Genomic DNA, 19,403 nt, shown 5'->3' with positions numbered 1-19,403 from the left:
AAATAGCCTTTACTTACACACAAATATTGTAAGGCTCGTCTTGAGTTTGCCAAAAGAAGATTCTACAAATGTATGGAGGAAGGTGCTGTGGTCAGATGAGACCAAAATTGAACTTTTTGGCTACCAAAATAAATGTTATGTCTGGCACCAATCCAACACAGCTCATCACCCGAAGAACACTATCCCCACAGTGAAAAATGGTGGTTGCAGAGCAGCATCATGCTGTGGGGATGTCTTTCAGAAAAAAGGACAGGAAAAATGGCCCGAGTCGTAGAAGATGGACGGTTCAAATTATAGGGATATTCTTGAGCAAAACCTGTTTCAGTCAGTCAGTGACTTGAGACTGGGATGGAGGTTCACCTTCCAACAAGACAATGGCCCAAAGCATACTGCTAAAGCAACACTCGAGTGGTTTTAGGGAAAACGTATAAATGTTTTGGAGTGGCCTAGTCAAAGGCCAGACTTTAATTCAATTGAAAATCTTTGGTCAGACTTGAAGATTGCTGTTCACTAGTAATACACTAATAAACCATCTAACCTGAAGGAGCTGGAGCAGTTTTGCGTTGAGGAATTTGCTAAAATCTCAGTGGCAAGATGTGGAAAGCTTATAGAGATTATCCAAAGCGACTTGCATCTATAATTGTAAAAAGGAGGCTCTACAAAGTACTGACTTAGGGGGGGGTAATAGTTATGCACACTGAAGTTTGAAGTAATTTTTTTCTATTTGTTGTTTGCTTCACAATAAAAGGAAAACCAAATGTTCACAGTTGTAAGCATGTTTCTTGCAGAAACTGATGCGAGCCATAAAAAAGTAAAATTCCAGATTGTGAGGTAGCAAAACTTGAAAAATGCCAAAGGGGATGTGGGGGAATATTTTCACAAACCACTGTATGAAGGAATAGGCGTAACAAAGTAAAAAGTGCTTGTAATCATTGATCCTGTCATCTTTATAATAAATAAAAGTTTTTATGTAAATCTGCATGAACCAGTCATTAGCCAATATCTGTACATGTTCAGATAAAAAGGCGCTACTATGTGCATGGAGGGTGTGAGAACAGATGATAGTATGGACCAGATTATTTGGAAAATGTAGAAAGTGAGAGCTGAGAACAGTTAGATTAATGAGGTGATGTGATGAGCCTGCCTACAAAGATTACTCATTAGCGCTGGGACACTGGACACTAAACTGATTGTTTTCGGTAGTGCATTCTAGAGAAATGGCGCAGTACAAGAAAAGTCTTGGAGATGGAAGTAGGAGGTTCAGATTGGAGGATGGAAGACATTAATGCAACCTCTTTGGAGCTAGTAATAGCTCAAGTTGTCCTATGTACCTAATTCTGACTTGTTTTTTTCCTTGTTTCCGTAGGATTCTGAAGGTATAGATATAATGCTGGGAGTTTGTGCAAATGGGCTCCTGATCTACAGAGACAGGTTGCGAATAAACCGGTTTGCATGGCCTAAAATCTTAAAGATTTCATACAAAAGAAGCAACTTTTACATTAAGATCCGACCAGGGGAGGTAAGTGACGTGACAAGTGATATGGAGAAACACAGGAAAGGAGAGGAATGTTGTGTCTAGGATTGGTGACAACATTTCTATAGCTTTCATCTGGAGGTTTTCTTATTTGTTTGGAGTATTATCTTTTCTTCATTATCTGTTGTAGTATGAGCAGTTTGAAAGCACTATCGGATTCAAACTACCTAATCACAGAGCGGCCAAGCGGCTTTGGAAAGTCTGCATAGAACATCACACATTTTTCAGGTTAGTGTTGCAATCTCCATCATGGGGCGGAGGGTTATTGTCATTAGTTTGTATTTGTTTTGTACCCAATTTATTACAAATCAAGGCAAAAGCTATGACAAATCCCAAAAACTCTGAGAGTATCCTTCAGGTCTCCATTTTTACTAGATTGAATAGCATAGCAAACTATGACGTCACATCCACCAAATGAAACCTGACCGAATGGAGGCCAACTGATGGCATCAGAACCTCCCTAATTCCCAACAAACTCAATACACTAGCTGAATATTCTATGTTTTTTTGTAAAAATAACAATGGAGAATATCGGCCAAGAGGTAGAAGAGAAGTGGGCATGGTCATTGGGAAGCTGTAATTGTACAATTATAAACACCAATTAGCATATAGAACAATGTTAGACCACATAATGAATTAAATAGATCTTTTTTGGAATATACAGTACAAAAAACCTTAAAAAAATACAAATCGGTTTAGAAACAAATAACAAATGCAGATGTCAGGAGGACAGAGCTCGTGTTACAAAATAATCACATTTATAGCAGGAATCCTAAATTATTAAACAAACACAAATGTGCAATAAAACAATAAAACAATGAAGAACACCTAAATGTTTAAGGAAGAATTCCTTAGATAAACATTGAATCATCGGATGTGTACAGCACAGGAAAAAAGTATGTAGTTATGTATAAAGCATTACCTAGATATTCAAGATAAATAAAAGAATAAATAATTGTAGGCAAACCTCTTAAACACCCACTCGAACAAATGTGGGTTTCGCCAACGTCTTCATCTGGGGTCATTTATCAAAAGTAAAAAAAAAAAGTTATGACGTGTTCAGATGATGCTGAAAAAGAAATTGAACCAATCAGTTCCAAGTGCAAGGGATTTAATAAGAGGAGAAAATGTATCCCAAATAATATAAAATAAATAACCATGACTTACCTGAAGAATTCCCTTCCACTATAACATCACTACTCCCATGCTCCCCACAAATCTCTGATTACTTTTCTATGGGAATTATGCCATCTTTCTAAGTGACCACGCTGCCAATTACTGGCGTCCGCTGGGACAGTGAGGTGAACGGCACAAGACCACTGAGGCCAATAAAGCAGTAGTCACATGGATATATATGGCATTTAACCTCCACAGGGAAGTAAAGAGACTGGCAGCAATGGTATGGAAGCAAATAGTAATTTGTCCAGTAAGTAATGGTTGATTTGGTATTTCATTCCCTATCCCGCCTTTAGGCATTTTTCTCCCTTCTGGAAAACCCCTTTAAGCCGACTAGAAATCAACAACTCACTAATCAACTTCTAAAAATAATGAGTTTCCTAAAAAATAGAATTGTTTTCCTTTCAGAGCACATTTTTCAGAAGACTGCTTATCCTATGATTCTAATAATGAATGCGGCTACGAGCATTAATATGCAGGTTACATCTTGTTCATGTTCAGGACAAGAGGGTTGGCATATCTCATCCCAACATACTGACAGCTGAGTTAATATGCAGATCATGATGGCACTGCAGTGACAGCGCCATGTGTAGGGTCAGAGTAGGCTGGAGAAGAATGACAATGTTTTCTGTGAGAAGGCCATGTCTATAATAACACAGCAGGCGGAAAATATTTTTGTATAAACACTCTGTGCTGTGTGCAGAGGAGAAACATGAAAACCTTTCTTTTCATATTCCAGACTGGTTTCCCCAGAACCTGCCCCTAAGGGTTTCCTAGTGATGGGCTCAAAATTCAGATACAGTGGACGAACACAAGCACAGACGCAGCAAGCAAGCGCCTTGATAGATAGGCCTGCCCCTAACTTCAAGCGATCAGCCAGCAAACGGTACACACTGTCCCAGAGTCATGAAGGAGGTGAGTATAGGTGCAGAGGCTTAAAAGGAATATGTCATCAGGTTTGTGCTACCTTACCTGAGAGCAGCCTGATGTAGGCAAAGAGAAGCTGAATCCATCAATGTATCACTTAGTTTACTGGGTGGAGTGGTTCTGACACAATCAGAGCTTTTAGAGTTAGTAATGCAGCAGAGCTGAGTAAGCTGCCCCCGCCCACACCAGGCTCTATATATACCATGTTCATAGACAGTGAGGTGACTATCACAGAAGGGGGCGTGTCGAACCAGGAGGCTTATGCTGCTTTGTCCCAACAAGGATAAACTGCAGGTTCTACAACAATCATTGTAAGCAAACAAAACCTCAGAGCTTGATAAGAAAGGCATCCCTGAAATCTGTATTTTAACCCCTACCTGATGCTGCCTTCAGCTTACATAGCAAAAACCTGCTGACAGATTCCCTTTAAGGAAAATAATCATGAAACAGTCTTTGTATAGAGAGTGAATGTAATGGAAAAGTCCTAGTAAGAGCTTTGCTCACTTTAAAAACCATGTAAAAAAACATCATATTCACATACCTTTAAAAGTCACTAGGCTATATATTAAAACTTTAAAGGATTTTTTTTTTACTTAAATGGATGTATTTGGCACTAAAAATTATTTTTGCTATACGGTTTCATTAAAAATGTTGCTACATTTGGCTTTTGCAGGCTCTTTGTGTTCCTACACATTCAATGTTGATGTGATTTGTGGTCATATAATAAATCAGCTGAGAGGAGCAGAGAAAAAGACAGAGAAAAGACTAAAAAAACTACTTGTCAGACCATCATACCAGGTTTACTGATGGATTCTCAGTTAATTTACTATTCATCTAGCAATCAACAGTGCAACTCAGAGGCGACTGAAGAAAAATGGTGCAACATTTTTAATGAAACCCAATTGCAAATTTGAGTTCAATAATATGCATTTAAGTAAGAAAAAAATACTGGGTGGACGACCCCTTAAATTACGGTAATCTTGCTCCATATTATTGATATAACTCATTGCCGTTTTCAGGATTTTCTAAACAGGCTGCAGTCAATGAAAACCATGAGTCTACACCAGAGAAAAACCATGAACCATCTCAGCACGAGGAAGAGGAAGAAGGGGAGGAAGTAACAACTCCAACCAAAATCAAGGAGCTGAAGGTGAGTTGAAGGTGGTTTCTGGTGCACAGAAAATTATGTAATACTAAAGTATGTACAATGAGGTTCAGATCCCAGAAAAAAAAGGGTTTCTGATTTGTAAATGAAATTATTAGCTAGCCCTTTGAGATAATCATTATTTTAGAAATTATCAAAACAATGATTGCAACTTTTGGCAATGTGAGAACTGGTGAATTAAAGCTTGATACTTTGAGTGGTGCGACATTCGCATTTATATGTAACGCTCATGAAACAAAGTATATAGATATCATAGAATGTTAGAGTTGGAAGGGACTTCAAGGGTCATCGTGTCCAACCCCTGCTTAATACAGGATTCAGTAAACCTTCTCAGACAAATGCCTGTGCAGCCTCTGTTTGAAGACTTCCATTGAAGGAGTACTCACCACCTCTCATGGCAGCTTGTTCCACTCCTTGATCACCCTTACTATCAAAAAGTTTTTTCTGTGGGGGAAAAAAAAAGTTGCACAACTGCATGTGTTACACAAGCTTTCCCATTTGGACAACCCATCCTCCGCTAGCCATCTGCTGATCACGCTTAGGGTATGTTCATATGTCATGTCTTATAGACACCAGTGTACCTGGATAGGTTTTGACGCAGAAATATGCTTCAAGAAAATGCTGATGGTGTTTTTGTGGCGGCTTTGCTCCCAGCTTTCTTGTTAATATCTTACATATAAAATCGTGAAGAATGGTCACATAATTTTTTTAGCCACTACACGACTTTTGAAGAGGTTAAAACTTTTAACTTAAAAGATGTTTTAACTTAAAAGATGTTGAAAATGACTGAACATGTGCACAGTGAGTCGATTTGACATAGCAGTACAGATTTTAATTCTTTTTTCTATTTTTAGTGCTTTTTCAGGTGGTTTTTAGGCAGTCTCCACCTGAAAAAGTTGCTTTGCGCACTTACACTTAGGTCCTTTTCAGACGTCTGGCAGGTCGCTGTTGTGTTCTATTCTTATTTTTAATTTTTCACTGAGATCTGTCGATCTGGTTTGCGGATCAAAATTTCACATCAAAGTCATTGGATCGTTGAAAAAAAAAGTACAACAGACAGATGCCATCTGAGTGCCATCTTATTGCTCTTTGTTTTTCACTGTCTAATAGGTAGGAGAAGCTTAGAAGCTTTTTTTTATATATATATAAGAGAAACGGATGCCACCACTGATTGTAGAAACTGACATTTAGACCAAAACTTGATGAAAATTGGGTCCAGCACACTGATGCAAAAAAAGGACCGTTCTTCTCGTATGAACCAAAAAAAAGATTTCAAATGCAGTCTTAGGCTAGTTTCACAATAGCGTTATCAAGCGCAGCGCAGGGCCACCGTTAAGCTCCGCCCCCAGCTGTGCCCCCTCCGGTCAGCTCCTCCTCTGGGCGCATGACGCTGCATGCGATTAGTGTACCCTATATTTAGAGTTGGGTACGCTGGCTGTGCGCTGGTAAGGTTTTGCCGGCGCATCTGCCCTTTTTGCGCTGCACCGAGCGCACAAAAATGCAACAGAGTGCGTTTGGCGCACGTCGGCACAGCGCAAAAAGGGCGCATGCGCCGGCAAAACCATACCAGCACACGGCCAGCGTACCCAACGCTAAATATTGGGTATGCTGATCGCATGCAGCGTCATGCGCCCAGAGGAGGAGCTGACCGGAGGGGGCGCAGCCGGGGGCGGAGCTTAGCGGCGGCCCTGCGCTTGGTAATGCTAGTGTGAAATGAGCCTTAATCTGCCAGCTGAATCTCACTGTGATATATTGTCATCTCCTGCAATGGCCGCTTTTGTAAAAATGTAGTAGTAATACGTGCTGTCTATTTTAATGAATAGGCCACCATACAAAGCGCTGCTGATTGTTCCAGAGTGGTAGCTGATTTTTGCAGGGGATCTCCGCTTTATGCCTTAACAAGATGGACTCTGGGTAGCCATCTGCCCTAAAATGCTATATGCATAGGGATTATCTTAATGAGACACAAGGGGATGTTTACATTGACTAGAGTGATTATTAAATCAATGGGGCATAACCATTTACAAAACTATAAATTAAATTAAAATGATGACACAGTACCACAGTAGTAAAAATATATGTGTCATTAATATTCAGATATGAAGCAGTGCTTCCAACATCACTCGCACATGAATGAAGTGGAGTTAATTAGTAACTAATGCTTGTATTGTAGCGGAAAGCTCCTTGTCAATTGTGAGTGTGTCCAAAAGTTACATTTTCTTACTTATTGTGACTAATGCATTTCATAAAGCTTCTTTCAATGCAGTAACAGAATTGCTAGCTTTCATTAACAACCAAGCAGAAAACTAAATTGCATTTGTCACTTTCAGGCCTCATTCATTCACGTCAGTATTGTGAATCAGTAAATGTAAGCTCCAAAACACAGAACAGACTTGAGCAGATTCTTTCATTTATAGTTTTTTTCCCTATACTGATTTTGGCTTACAAATAGTGATCCTATAGTAACATGTGATTAAGGCCTAAGGCTACTTTTGTGGCATGACAAGACTTCCTTCAAGGTCAATATCATCAGTATTTAACAACTCCTTTGAAAAAGTTGCATGAAAAGTTCATGTCTGGATCATTTATGTAGTTTTGGTGCAGTCTTGTGAGCTTAAAGGGAATCTGTTAGTAGGATTATCCCTCCTAAACAGTCTATCTGGGCATGTAGGTCATAGGAAGCTGAATTCCTATGATTTCCTTTAAGCCATGAGTGAACTAAAAAACCATGGTGTAGAAAAGGGTTTTTCAGGTGTCGCTCACTTCCGCATCAGGAGGTGAGTGGTGCCAATGACGTGATGTATATAGATGCCTACTGGGGCATCTGCATGATCAGCGGGTAAGGTGGAAAATCTGAGAGGACCATCCATATTGTATGCTTTACATATGAATATATCCTAAAGGTTTCATGCATATACAACACAATGTAGTCCTATGAAATGCCATGGTCAATGGAGCTGTTACCACAGCTGGCACGCTACAAAAAGACTGCAGGTAAATGGACTTAAACTGGCATTTCTAAACCCAGCATAGGACTGTTTTTACACTAGAGTAAAAAGCACCCCTGCTCATAAATTTGGTGCAACGTTACCTGTCCTTACCCCAGAAAATTAAAATTTGCACAATTTCTGGAGTAATAAATGTGTCAAAGCAATCATGGCTCTATATATGGTTTGCAACAAAATTTCTGACTCATTTTTAAGAAAGTGAACTAGTGCGAAGCCTTTAATAAGTTTCTTTATTCATCATCTCTGACTAAATATTCCTTTCAGTACAGTGAGAAATAATCATTGTGGTGTTTGCTTAGTTCTTTTGGATGATAAAACAGACAACGTTGGAGTTTTAACAAGTTTGGAAATTATTCCCTATCCATTGGATAAGGGATCATTTCCAAATCGTTGAGGATCCAACCATTGGAATCCCCCAGCGATCCTCGATCCCAAGAATTAAGGCTCTGAGGAACCCCATATGAATAGAGTGTTGGTCGACCATGTGCACATCTGCTTCATTCATTCATGGGGGTGCTGAAGATCAGCTGAAAGCTGCGCTTGGCTATCTTGGGCAGTCGATAGCTTCCAAGCTTGGCACAACCCCTTTAAGAGGTTCTCAGAGGCTTTAACATGCAGAGTACAATATGTATCATATCATCTGGTGTGGTGAAGATTATCTTTAAATCTCCAACAGACAAGTGAGAACATTTTCCTGGCATCTACATTATTTGATATGCAATATCATAGCAATAAGGGGTGCAGTGATTTATTTTTGCTTTGCCCACACACAATCCAATGTACTGTAAAGACAGTAGTACGGGGCGGTAAAAAGACCACGCTATAATGCACAACTGTAAAAATACAGACTCAATAAATCCTTATTTATTCATTTACTGACTTTATTTCCAATGCTTCTATTCCAATCCAAATTGGGTTTTACAGGTTGCTAAAGTTCCCTGCAGAACACTTCAGAGCACAAGCGTATAAACCTCAGAGCAAGAGCCCCACACTTGCTGCAAAACATGATTTCTGCTAGCAGAGAAGACCAGAACGTCACAGCCATAGCATTGGTAGCTTGCAGACACCGTTCTCATGCCTGGTACACATATATTCACAAACAATAAAAATCCCAAGAAAGCCTCCCACCAGGAAGATGCACGGACCACCAAACCAATACACTATATGTAACTAGTAATGGAGGACATTATCTTCAGTAGTGGGGACCAGAGCCTAACCTTCCATGCCACAAAAGGAAATGGTGCACGGCACAACTTGTATCTGGGCTAATCTGTGTGGATGCTTCTGATTTGCATACAGAGAAAATTACAGCTGTTATGTAGTAAGTGTATTTAAGGGAACCTGTCATGCTGAAACTGGTGTCTGATCTCCAGGCAGGATGCTATAGAGCAGGAGGAGCTGATCAAACTCACTTTTGTGGGAACAGATTCAGTATAATGTGTATATTATTAATTAAAATCCCTGGTATTTGTATGTATAAGCGTACAGTGGGTGGTCCTATTCAGTGATTAACAGAACCGTCTTCCCACTATGACTGTGCCTGCAGAGATCACTGTTAACCACTAGTAGGACCGCCCACTGGACTCAAATACATAAATACCAGGAATTTTAATTAATAAAATACAAGTTATACTGAATCTTTTCCAACAAACCTATACAGTATGTAATTCTGCTCAGTTTCTTATTCACTATAACATACTGTCCACAGATCAGACTGCATGTACGAGGTGACAGGTTCCCTTTAAGGATGCTTTCCCGCTGCATTTAGGCTCCCGTTTGGTGGCTTCTGTTGGGGCTTACGTCTGAATCCCCGTAAAACGGGATTCGTGTGTATGCGCTGACAGAGCCATAGACTATAATGGTGTCAACAGAGTGAACATGTGCTCTACCATACCTCATTTTCAGGAATATGCATCTACTGGACACGGACACCAAGGCACAGTCTACATCTGAGTGCCTGCCTCCAGTAGGTGTACATGCCTGAAAATAGTACACAACAGAGCGCACGTTCACTCTGTCGGCACCTTTATAGTCTACGGCCTGTCGGGACATGACCCCAAATCACGTTTTGCGAGGGGTTCGGACATAAGCCCCAACAGGAACCACTGATCGGGTCCCTAAACACAATTTGAAAGCACCTCAAGTCATTTGATTTTGTCCATGTGTTTAAAATTTCATGTGCATTTTGTATTTTTTTTTTTTGTATTTTATGCATCTTGTGTGTTTATAGGCTTTTGTATTCTTACGTGCACTTACTTCGCTGCATATTTTCAAATATCAGTATATGATTTATGTCATTTTATGTCTACAAGTAAAACACAGATGTAGATGTTTTGTTGTTGCTTATCTATACTTTTGTGAATCCATGTATGTCTGTATGTGCAGCTGTGTTTCTCACACTTGCTTGCTTCTGTTTCTTGCCTATTGCTACCAGTCGGAGCAAGAGAGCACCCCCCGGCACAAGGAGGTACCCACCTGTAACCAAACATCCATTTACCTACCCTAGTTCCCATTTACCTTCCCTAAAACTAGCATCCGGCTTGTACCCATCTATTCCCTGATGTACCTTAGTACTTTTGTCACTGTGGATCCCATCAGCCTATCCTAAAATCTATCCTACATCCTATTCACCTATTAACCTTTTTTCTAAATGCATTAAATCAGCCCTTTGGTGACTAATATAATAGATTATTGGGCTTATATGCCGTCCTCAGTTTATTTTGGAAAGTATATCTATGGGTGTGCACACATGTATATTTTATTATACTACACAGTAATAAAAAACAAATAAAAATAGCATAGTCCTAGAGAACATAGTCATAATGACTGCGGACAATACTGTTTTAAATGTTGAAATCTAGTGACCTAATTTTAAACCCAACTCTGGAACAAAAGATGGAAAACATATTTAAAGGGAACCTGTCGCCATGAACATGCAGTCCAGTCTGCAGGCATCATGTTATAGAGCATAAGAAGATGAGTAGATATATAGTTTTGTGAGAAAAGATTCAGTATAACTTGTATTTTGATCATTTAAACCTCTGCTCTTTCTGGGATTTTGGTCAAGTGGCCTGTCTGATAAGTGACTGACAGCTTTCTTAGTATAAGAATGCATACAGAAATAGCTGTCAGTCACTGATCGGATCTCCCACTGGATCGAAAATCCGTGACAGAGGAGAAGATTAAATACCATATATACTCGCGTATAAGCCGAGATTTTAAGCCCATTTTTTTTTTAGCTTACACTTATCCCTTCCTGGCGTGGTCTCTGCAGCCCCCCTGCTTCTCCCGGTCTCAGGCTCCTTCCTTCAGCGGTCACATGGTACCGCTCATTAAAGTAATGAATATGCGCATATTTATGAATTTAATGAGCGGTACCACGTGACCGCTGAAGGAAGGAGCCTGAGACCGGGAGAAGGAGGGGGGCTGCAGAGACCAGGCCAGGAAGCGATATTCACCTGTCCCCGGTCCACCGCTGTCCTCTCCTCTGTGTCCTCTGTCTGTGATGTTCAGGTCAGAGGACGCGGTGACGTAGTTAGTGCACGCCGCGCCCTCTGCCTGAACGTCACTGACAGAGGGACCCGGCAGACAGAGCGACGCGCAGCCATGGAGCAGGGATCGGTAAATATAGCCAGTGCCGGGGTCCTGAGCCAGGGGTGACATCAGAACCTGTCACCGCCTGCTCAGGACACCGGCATCGGGCCCCTAGCGATGAGAGGTGAGTATGTCATTTTTTTTCTTTTATTTGCAGCAGCAGCAGCTATATGGGGGCATAATTATGGAGCAGCATATGGGGGCAAAGTCTATGGAGCATCTTATGGGGGCATAATATATGGAGCAGCATATGGGGCATAAGCTATGGAGCATTTTGTGGAGCATAATCTATGGAGCATCATATCGGGCATAATCTATGGAGCAGCATATGGGGGCATAAACTATAGAGCATCTTATGGGGGCATAATCTATGGAGCAGCATATGGGGGCATAATTATGGAGCAGCATATGGGGGTATAATTATGGAGCAGCATATGGGGGCGTAATCTATGGAACAGTATATGGGGGCATAATCTATGGAGCAGCATATGGGGGCATAAACTATGAAGCATCTTATGGGGGAATAATCTATGGAGCATCTTATGGGGCAGCATATGGGGCATAATTTATAAAGCAGCATATGGGGCATAATCTATGGAGCATTTTATGGGGGGGCATAATCTATGGAGCATCTTCTGGGGGCATAATAATAATAATAATAAATTTTATTTTTATAGCGCCGACATATTCCGCAGCACTTTACATTTCAGAGGGGATTTGTACAGACAATAGACATTACAGCATAACAATAATCACATACAGTAGATTATAACACATACCAAGAGGAAAGAGGGCCCTGCTCGCAAGCTTACAGTCTATGAGGAAAGAGGGAGACACGAAAGGTGGGTGGTAACAGTTACCCTGAATTGTATGGACCAGTCATAATGTTAAGTGTGTAACAATCTCAAACACAAACAGAGAGCACAGAATGACAATTGTGCAGAAATATCCTCCACTAAAACATATACCAGTAGTCAGCAAGTGCTGATAAAAAGATAATAACAAATCAAGCTGCTCCACCGTGTCAAGGGAACCCCTATTGAAGCAGTCCCTATCTAATGTATTTAAAACCTGTACATGTGAACAGTGTCTAAATGAACAGGATGAAGACAGGCGCTTCCTGGTATGGGCACGTGGTGTAAGCCAGCTCTTTATGTGCATGTCACACAAGAGAGGGGTGGGGTCTCTCAAATCATGCATAGGCACGGAAAAAACTGGATTAAAAACACATGTGACATGCACACATATGAACATTATGAATATTGTCCATATGTGTGCATGTCACATGTGTTTTTAATGGGGGCATAATCTATAGAGCATTTTATGGGGGCATAATCTATGGAGCATAATCTATGGAATATCTTATGGGGCCATAACCTTTATGGGGCAGCATATGTGGCATATTATTCTATTGGGCATCTTATGTGGGAATTATTAACCTTTGTGCAGCATTATATGTGGCGTATTTTGTATGGAGCATCTTATGGTGCCATCATGAACTGTATCGAGCATTATATGGGGTGTATTTTGTACGGAGCATCTTATGGGGCCATCATGGACTGTATGGCGCATTATATGGGGCTCCTGATTCAATATGGATATTCAAAAACATTTAACCTACTGATGTCTCAATTAATTTTACTTTTATTGGTATCTTTTTTATTTTTGAAATACACCAGTAGCTGCTGCATTTTCCACTCTAGGCTTATACGCGAGTCAATAAGCTTTCCCAGTTTTTTGTGGCAAATTTAGGGGGGTCGGCTTATACACAAGTATATACGGTAATTCAAATTATTGTATCACAAGTTATATTTTTGTCACAAAACTACGTCTCAACCTGTTCCGCTACACCGGCACTAGAACATAGTACCTGCAGATTAGACTGCATTTTTGTGAAACATTCTCTTTAAGACCGAGTCCTTCAGGTACTGAAAGGAACATTTGAGGAGTTACAAAAAAACCCCACAATCTACATAACAAGGGATAACATTTAGAGTATTGTGTTAGAGCATATCCACAAAAGGTTGTCCCATCTGGGACATTCATGGCATATCGACATAATATGATAAAACTATTGAATACTTTGAGAACACGAGCCTGTTGACCACTGTTAGAAATGGAGTAGTTGCCGTAGCTCTGCATGTGTGGCCATCTCTCCATTCCTGATAGTGTATGACCGGGCCCCATTACCAAGATGGATGCATATCCCATTGCTCACACCTGCAGCTATCAAACATTTATAGCGTGATTTGTCAATATGCCATAAATGTTCCAGATGGGAATACCCCTTTAAAAGGATCTTGGAAGAGTCTGTTCACAGAGCAAGGCATTGTAAAAGAATCTGGCCACACACAGTATTGCTGAAGAGCCTATGCATGCTAAAGAAAATTATGGGAACTTTGCAAAGGTAATTCACAAAAGGATATTCTGAAAAATGTTGAGCTGCCAGAATAGAGAAAGATATAAAAGGAATATTTACAAGATATTATTGGCATAAGCACATTAACTTCTGAAGACACAATATCACTTTTTTTTGCCATAATCCATGGTGCTAATTGCATTTGTTGTTAAATGAATCTCAGACCTGAAGAGGCTGGTAAACTTACATTGATCCATGTCAGAGTGGTTGTATAATCCTTGATATTAAAATAAGCATTTCATTAGTCTAGGAAAAGAGTTAGAGAGTCAAGTGTAGTACTAAGCTAAATTCAATTTATTGCCACCTAGCCTGATTGACAGCTCCTCAGTGTCCCTCTTCCCTGCTGCTGCTCTCACACTGCTCAGTACAATCTGCAATTGCAAGTCAGACAGGGTGGGTTGGCACAAATTGAGTTTAGCTCATGAATACACGGTCGGTAATATCAGCTCTCTCATTCTCTTACTGACCTTAACTATTATATAGCCTTATCAGGTCTAAAAAACCTATGTAAAAATGTGTACAGTTTGTACTTTAGATCCAAAGTCAGATTCTCTTATCTTTTTTTACATGTATAAAGTCTACTGATTTATAAATCTTCAAATCATTTTTTTTTTTAAATTATGTCAGTTTGTCTTTTTATTAGTAACTCTACATATATATTCTCTGATTCTGGAGTATTCTCTGATTCTTTGTTCAGCAACTGACAAATAAAGTTGAAAGTCAGCCCCTAAATTGGATATTATTAATTTTGATAGAGCAATAGAATAGAGGCACGCCACAAATGCTCTCTAGTCACCGTCTGTCTTTATTTCCTACCCACCCTGCATCTTTCCTGCATTTATTTCCCCATTTTAATAAAACATTATCGGTTTAGAAGATCCGTGGTGGACATGTCTGCTGAAACTCTGCATCCTTCATGGCCATTTTATAATCACAAGTTGTTTTTTTTTTTTTTTTAAATATAGGAACCCCTTCACTGCCAGTGGTCTACAGCATATGGTGGAGTGAAGGGGTTAGGAATTGGGCAATGACACCATTTTGTTATATCCCTTTCTTAGTTCTTGGACAAGTCTCAGGATGTCCTACTGAAGCATCAGGCCAGCATTAATGAGCTGAAGAGAACCCTGAAACAACCCAACAGCAAACTAGTCCACAGAGAGCGTGGGCGGGAAAAGAGGCTGCCCTCCTCGCCTACATCGTCTTCCTCTAAACATGAGGTCAGTAATGGCTCCCCATTTAAAGGGACGCTCATTCAGAGTGTTACACATTGTGCAGTCCTTTTCGGAGGGGAGATATAAGTAGGGCATTCACAGAACACTTGATTAGCTATAAATCGGCTCTCAGACCCTAGGTATATTTGTAATGTTTCTGAGTTCGCCAAAAGTAGATAGATAATTTAAATATGCTCTTGTGTGTAATTTTTATTCAATGCATAGTAGTTTCCAGGGCTAATGGAAGTGATACTGGATGTCGGATGTAGCAAGCATAAAACAGTTCTACAAGCTTGATAACATCCAGCAGATAGACACTCATTCTGTTCCATCATTTTTTTTTATAATAAATTATTTTATCTGATTTCTCAAAATTTATTCATCTGATAGAAATCTGACTGTTCAGAGCCTTGATGGCCTAGTTGGTGATTGGCATTTTTTTTAAGGTTGGTACTTGTTTCGATTCACAAAATTATTTAGGCACAGTTTCACACTTTCACTCGATAGCAGGCTATTGTACTGTCTTTAACGGTTCTCTCAGAAAAGTGACAACTGTAAAGCATGAAAGTGAAGGTTAATTGTAGACCCAATAAGAGGGATCATATTACATAAAGCAAAGTAACAGTGCGTTTCTACAGCTCCACCGCAGTGCTTGGTTGAGAGCAGCACTTCAGTGTAAAATCTTACTTCCAACGCAAAAAAAAAAGAAGGAAAAAGATAAGGAAATATATTACAAAAACTGGGGCAATAGATCAGTGTATCACAGTTTGAAATATTTGTAATTAATCTATTCTATTATTTCTAAACACTGTTTTTCGGTGATTTCCCGTTCATACTGCACCCACACACACAAATGATACACCATTTGAAAGGTAAACTTGCCCCCTTCAGCAAGAAAACAGCCAAACAAGCCACACATCCACGATTTGATCACAAAATACAGTTTAAACATTAATTTTCATAAACCTGCAGTAAGGAAGAATTACCTGCAGGTGGCACCACACTACCCCAAAAATCACTACCAACACATCTGTATACATGCACTGCTTTTTCGCTGATTACTTCGCCCCACACACACACGATACACCATTTGAAAGGTAAACTTGCTCCCTTCAGCAAGAAAACAGCCAAACAAACCACACATTCACAATTTTATCACTAAATACAGTTTAAACATTCATTTTCATAAACCTGCAGAAAGACACAATGACCTGCAGGTGGCACCTCAACCGGAACACATTTTTTGGCCTCTACTTATCAAACCAATTTATTATATTACCAATCAACATATATAAATACCTGTCTGTGTTCATCAGCTCATGAAATACATTTACATTTGACCAGCTTGCTTTTTCTGAAATTGCCTGCGCCCCCGACGACTAATGTGTGAAAATTCCGCACGGGCCAAGCTAGTCTATAGTAAACTGAATTTCCATCAGACTAGATGGCTCCCATAAGGAATGGAAGGAGGGAACTACACACTGTAAGACACGTGGAAATACTTAATAAGGATTTATTCAGTATATCTCACATCCATAAATTACACTGCCGTCTGTATAGCAAAATGTCATATTTCAAGCAAATATCTTACATCAGATGTGTCTGTTGTGGTAAATGCTTTCAAAATTAGAAAAGGTCCAGGATTTAGGGTGGGTTTCCCTAGAGCAAAACAACAAACCAGGACCAAGTATTGTGTAGAATGACCGGTCACAAAAGCAATAACCAAATAAGCTGCATACAAAGTAAAGGACTCAAATATGTTAAATATTATACTGCCTTAATAATGCACAAAAAGAATAATACACATAAGACCCATCTAAAGTGATGATATACCCAAAAAGATATACTGACCCCATTACTTGATGGTACCAGTCTGTTCCCCCTCCATTCACTCCAGGGAGCGTTTTATGTTCTGATTCGGCAGTCCTTCTCCTGCAATATATTTGAACTTTTTCCTTCTAAATAAGTAAAATTGAATTTATAATATACTAAACATTCTGCTGCATTAGTGTCTGAAGTCGGACACTCTTGACTTATTTAAAGAGGCACACACCAAAAATCTTTGCCAGTCCACAACTGGAGTAAGATTTCTGGCAATTTGTCATGATCACTGTACACCAGGCCCTAATGCTACTTGTTTTTTTGTGGTTGGAAATCGTCTTGCCTATATAATTCCTATTAAAACATTCTCGATTCCTGCTATTCTGTATATGAGAACACAAATAGAAACCCTATTGCAAAAATGGCATCTGATTATCTAACATTTAATGGAAAAGATGGATATAACTAATGGTATCTAAATGGATTTTGTGACCGATAGCAGTTCATCCTAGCGTTTTATCAGTGACATAATCGCGCTGTAATCAATAGATATTCTTTGTTTTTCCTGTGATGTCTAAGGAGGCCAGAATTTGTCCGTGATCATGTAGAGAATTTTAATAACATGTTGCAGTCATCCTTCCACGTAGATATAGCGTGGCAATCGCTTCATTAATCCAGTACCCCATGGAGAGTTTTCTTCTGAAGGTTCTGTCTGGAACATCTTAATTCAGCTTGATCAGATTTCTACTTCTCTTAGTCTCCCCAGAGATTTATCAAAGCGTTTACCTAGGGGCTGGAGTTTTATTAGAGGCCTCAGCTGCAGCGCACCACATTTTGATTGGACTAAAGTGGTAGAAATGTATTTTTTCCCCTGCAACCATCTCAGCCGCCTTTATTTTTAAGATGGCATGTTCTATATTTTTCAGCTCTTATTAACATATGGCACCATAACTTAACAGTCTGTTGCTCAGATCTCTTTCCTGTGATAATGTTCTATTCTGTAACCTTCAATGTCTCTTTCCTGGGTAATTATGAGTGAAAGTATACTATTATTCTGGTTAACTACTTCAATAGCATACTATGTAGTTGTAAAATCTGCCATTTTCTTCTTTTCTTTTGCATATTTTCCTATATATATATATATATATATATATATATATATATATATATATAGTATATATACAGTGGGTATGGAAAGTACAAAATGTAAAATTTTTGCCAGTGTATTAAAAAGAAAAACTGAAATATCACATTGTCATAAGTATTCAGACCCTTTGCTCAGTATTGAGTAGAAGCACCCTTTTGAGCTAGAACAGCCATGAGTCTTCATGGGAACGATGCAACAAATTTTTCACACCTGCATTTGGCGATCCTATGCCATTCTTCCTTGCAGATCCTCTCCAATTCCGTCAGGTTGGATGGTGAACGTTGGTGGACAGCCATTTTCAGGTCTCTCCAGAGATGCTCAATTGGGTTTAGGTCAGGGCTCTGGCTGGGCCAGTCAAGAATGGTCACAGAGTTGTGCCAAAGCCACTCCTTTGTTATTTTAGCTGTGTGCTTAGGGTCATTGTCTTATTGGAAGGTGAACCTTTGGCCAAGTCTGAGGACCAGACTCCAGATCACTCTGGAAGAGGTTTTTATCCAGGATATCTCTGCACTTGGCCGCATTCATGCTTCGTTCAATTGCAACCAGTCGTCCTGTCCCTGCAGCTGAAAAACACCCCCATAGCATGATGCTGCCACGTTTAATTGTTGGGATTGTATTGGGCAGGTGATGAGCAGTGCCTGGTTTTCTCCACACATACCACTTAGAATTATCACCAAAAAGTTATATCTTTGTCTCATCAGATCAGAGAATCTTATTTCTCATAGTCTGGCATTCCTTCATGTTTTTTAGCAAACTCTATGCGGGCTTTCATATGTCTGGCACTGAGGAGAGGCTTCCGTCGGGCCACTCTGCCATAAAGGCCTGACTGGTGGAGGGCTGCAGTGATAGTTGACTTTGTGGAACTTTCTCCCATCTCCCTACTGCATCTGTAGAGCTCAGCCACAGTGATCTTGGGGTTCATCTTTACCTCTCTTAACAAGGCTCTTCTCCCACGATTGCCCAGTTTGGCTGGACGGCCATGTCTAGGAAGACTTCTGGTGGTCCCAAACTTCTTCCATTTAATGATTATGGAGGCCACTGTGCTCTTAGGAACCTTGGGTACTGCAGAAATTCTTTTGTAACCTTGGCCAGATCTGTGCCTTGCCACAATTCTGTCTCTGAGCTACTTGGCCAGTTCCTTTTTGACCTCATGATTCTCATTTGGTCTGAAACACACTGTGAGCTGTGAGGTCTTATATAGACAGGTGTGTGCCTTTACAAATCAAGTCCTATCAGTTTAATTAAACACAGCTGGACTCCAATGAAGGAGTAGAACCATCTCAAGGAGGATCACAAGGAATTGGACAGCATGTGACATAAATATGAGTGTCTGAGCAAAGGGTCTGACTACTTATGACCATGTGATATTTAAGTTTTTCTTTTTTAATTCATTTGCAAAAA

General features: G+C 39.9%; 1 protein-coding gene across 9 annotated transcripts in view; it reads left to right on the top strand.

Annotated features, from left to right (window-relative positions):
* Positions 1-19,403, top strand: part of EPB41L1 (erythrocyte membrane protein band 4.1 like 1) — a 166,930-nt gene that overhangs the window by 120,669 nt on the left and 26,858 nt on the right. For 6 of the 9 annotated variants that reach the window (XM_073555307.1, XM_073555306.1, XM_073555305.1 and 3 more), the window contains 6 exons: positions 1,367-1,519; positions 1,665-1,762; positions 3,450-3,625; positions 4,657-4,787; positions 10,245-10,277; positions 14,882-15,040. In XM_073555307.1, coding sequence (XP_073411408.1) covers positions 1,367-1,519; positions 1,665-1,762; positions 3,450-3,625; positions 4,657-4,787; positions 10,245-10,277; positions 14,882-15,040 — 750 coding nt within the window. The remainder of the gene's footprint in view (positions 1-1,366; positions 1,520-1,664; positions 1,763-3,449; positions 3,626-4,656; positions 4,788-10,244; positions 10,278-14,881; positions 15,041-19,403) is intronic. The other 3 variants (XM_073555308.1, XM_073555310.1, XM_073555313.1) reach the window with 1 other exon arrangement.

This window comes from Dendrobates tinctorius, unplaced genomic scaffold (assembly GCF_039654945.1).
Source record: "Dendrobates tinctorius isolate UK_male_01 unplaced genomic scaffold, ASM3965494v1 ptg000223l, whole genome shotgun sequence".
Taxonomy (NCBI): domain Eukaryota; kingdom Metazoa; phylum Chordata; class Amphibia; order Anura; family Dendrobatidae; genus Dendrobates; species Dendrobates tinctorius.
This window is presented reverse-complemented; position numbering and strand designations above follow the sequence as displayed.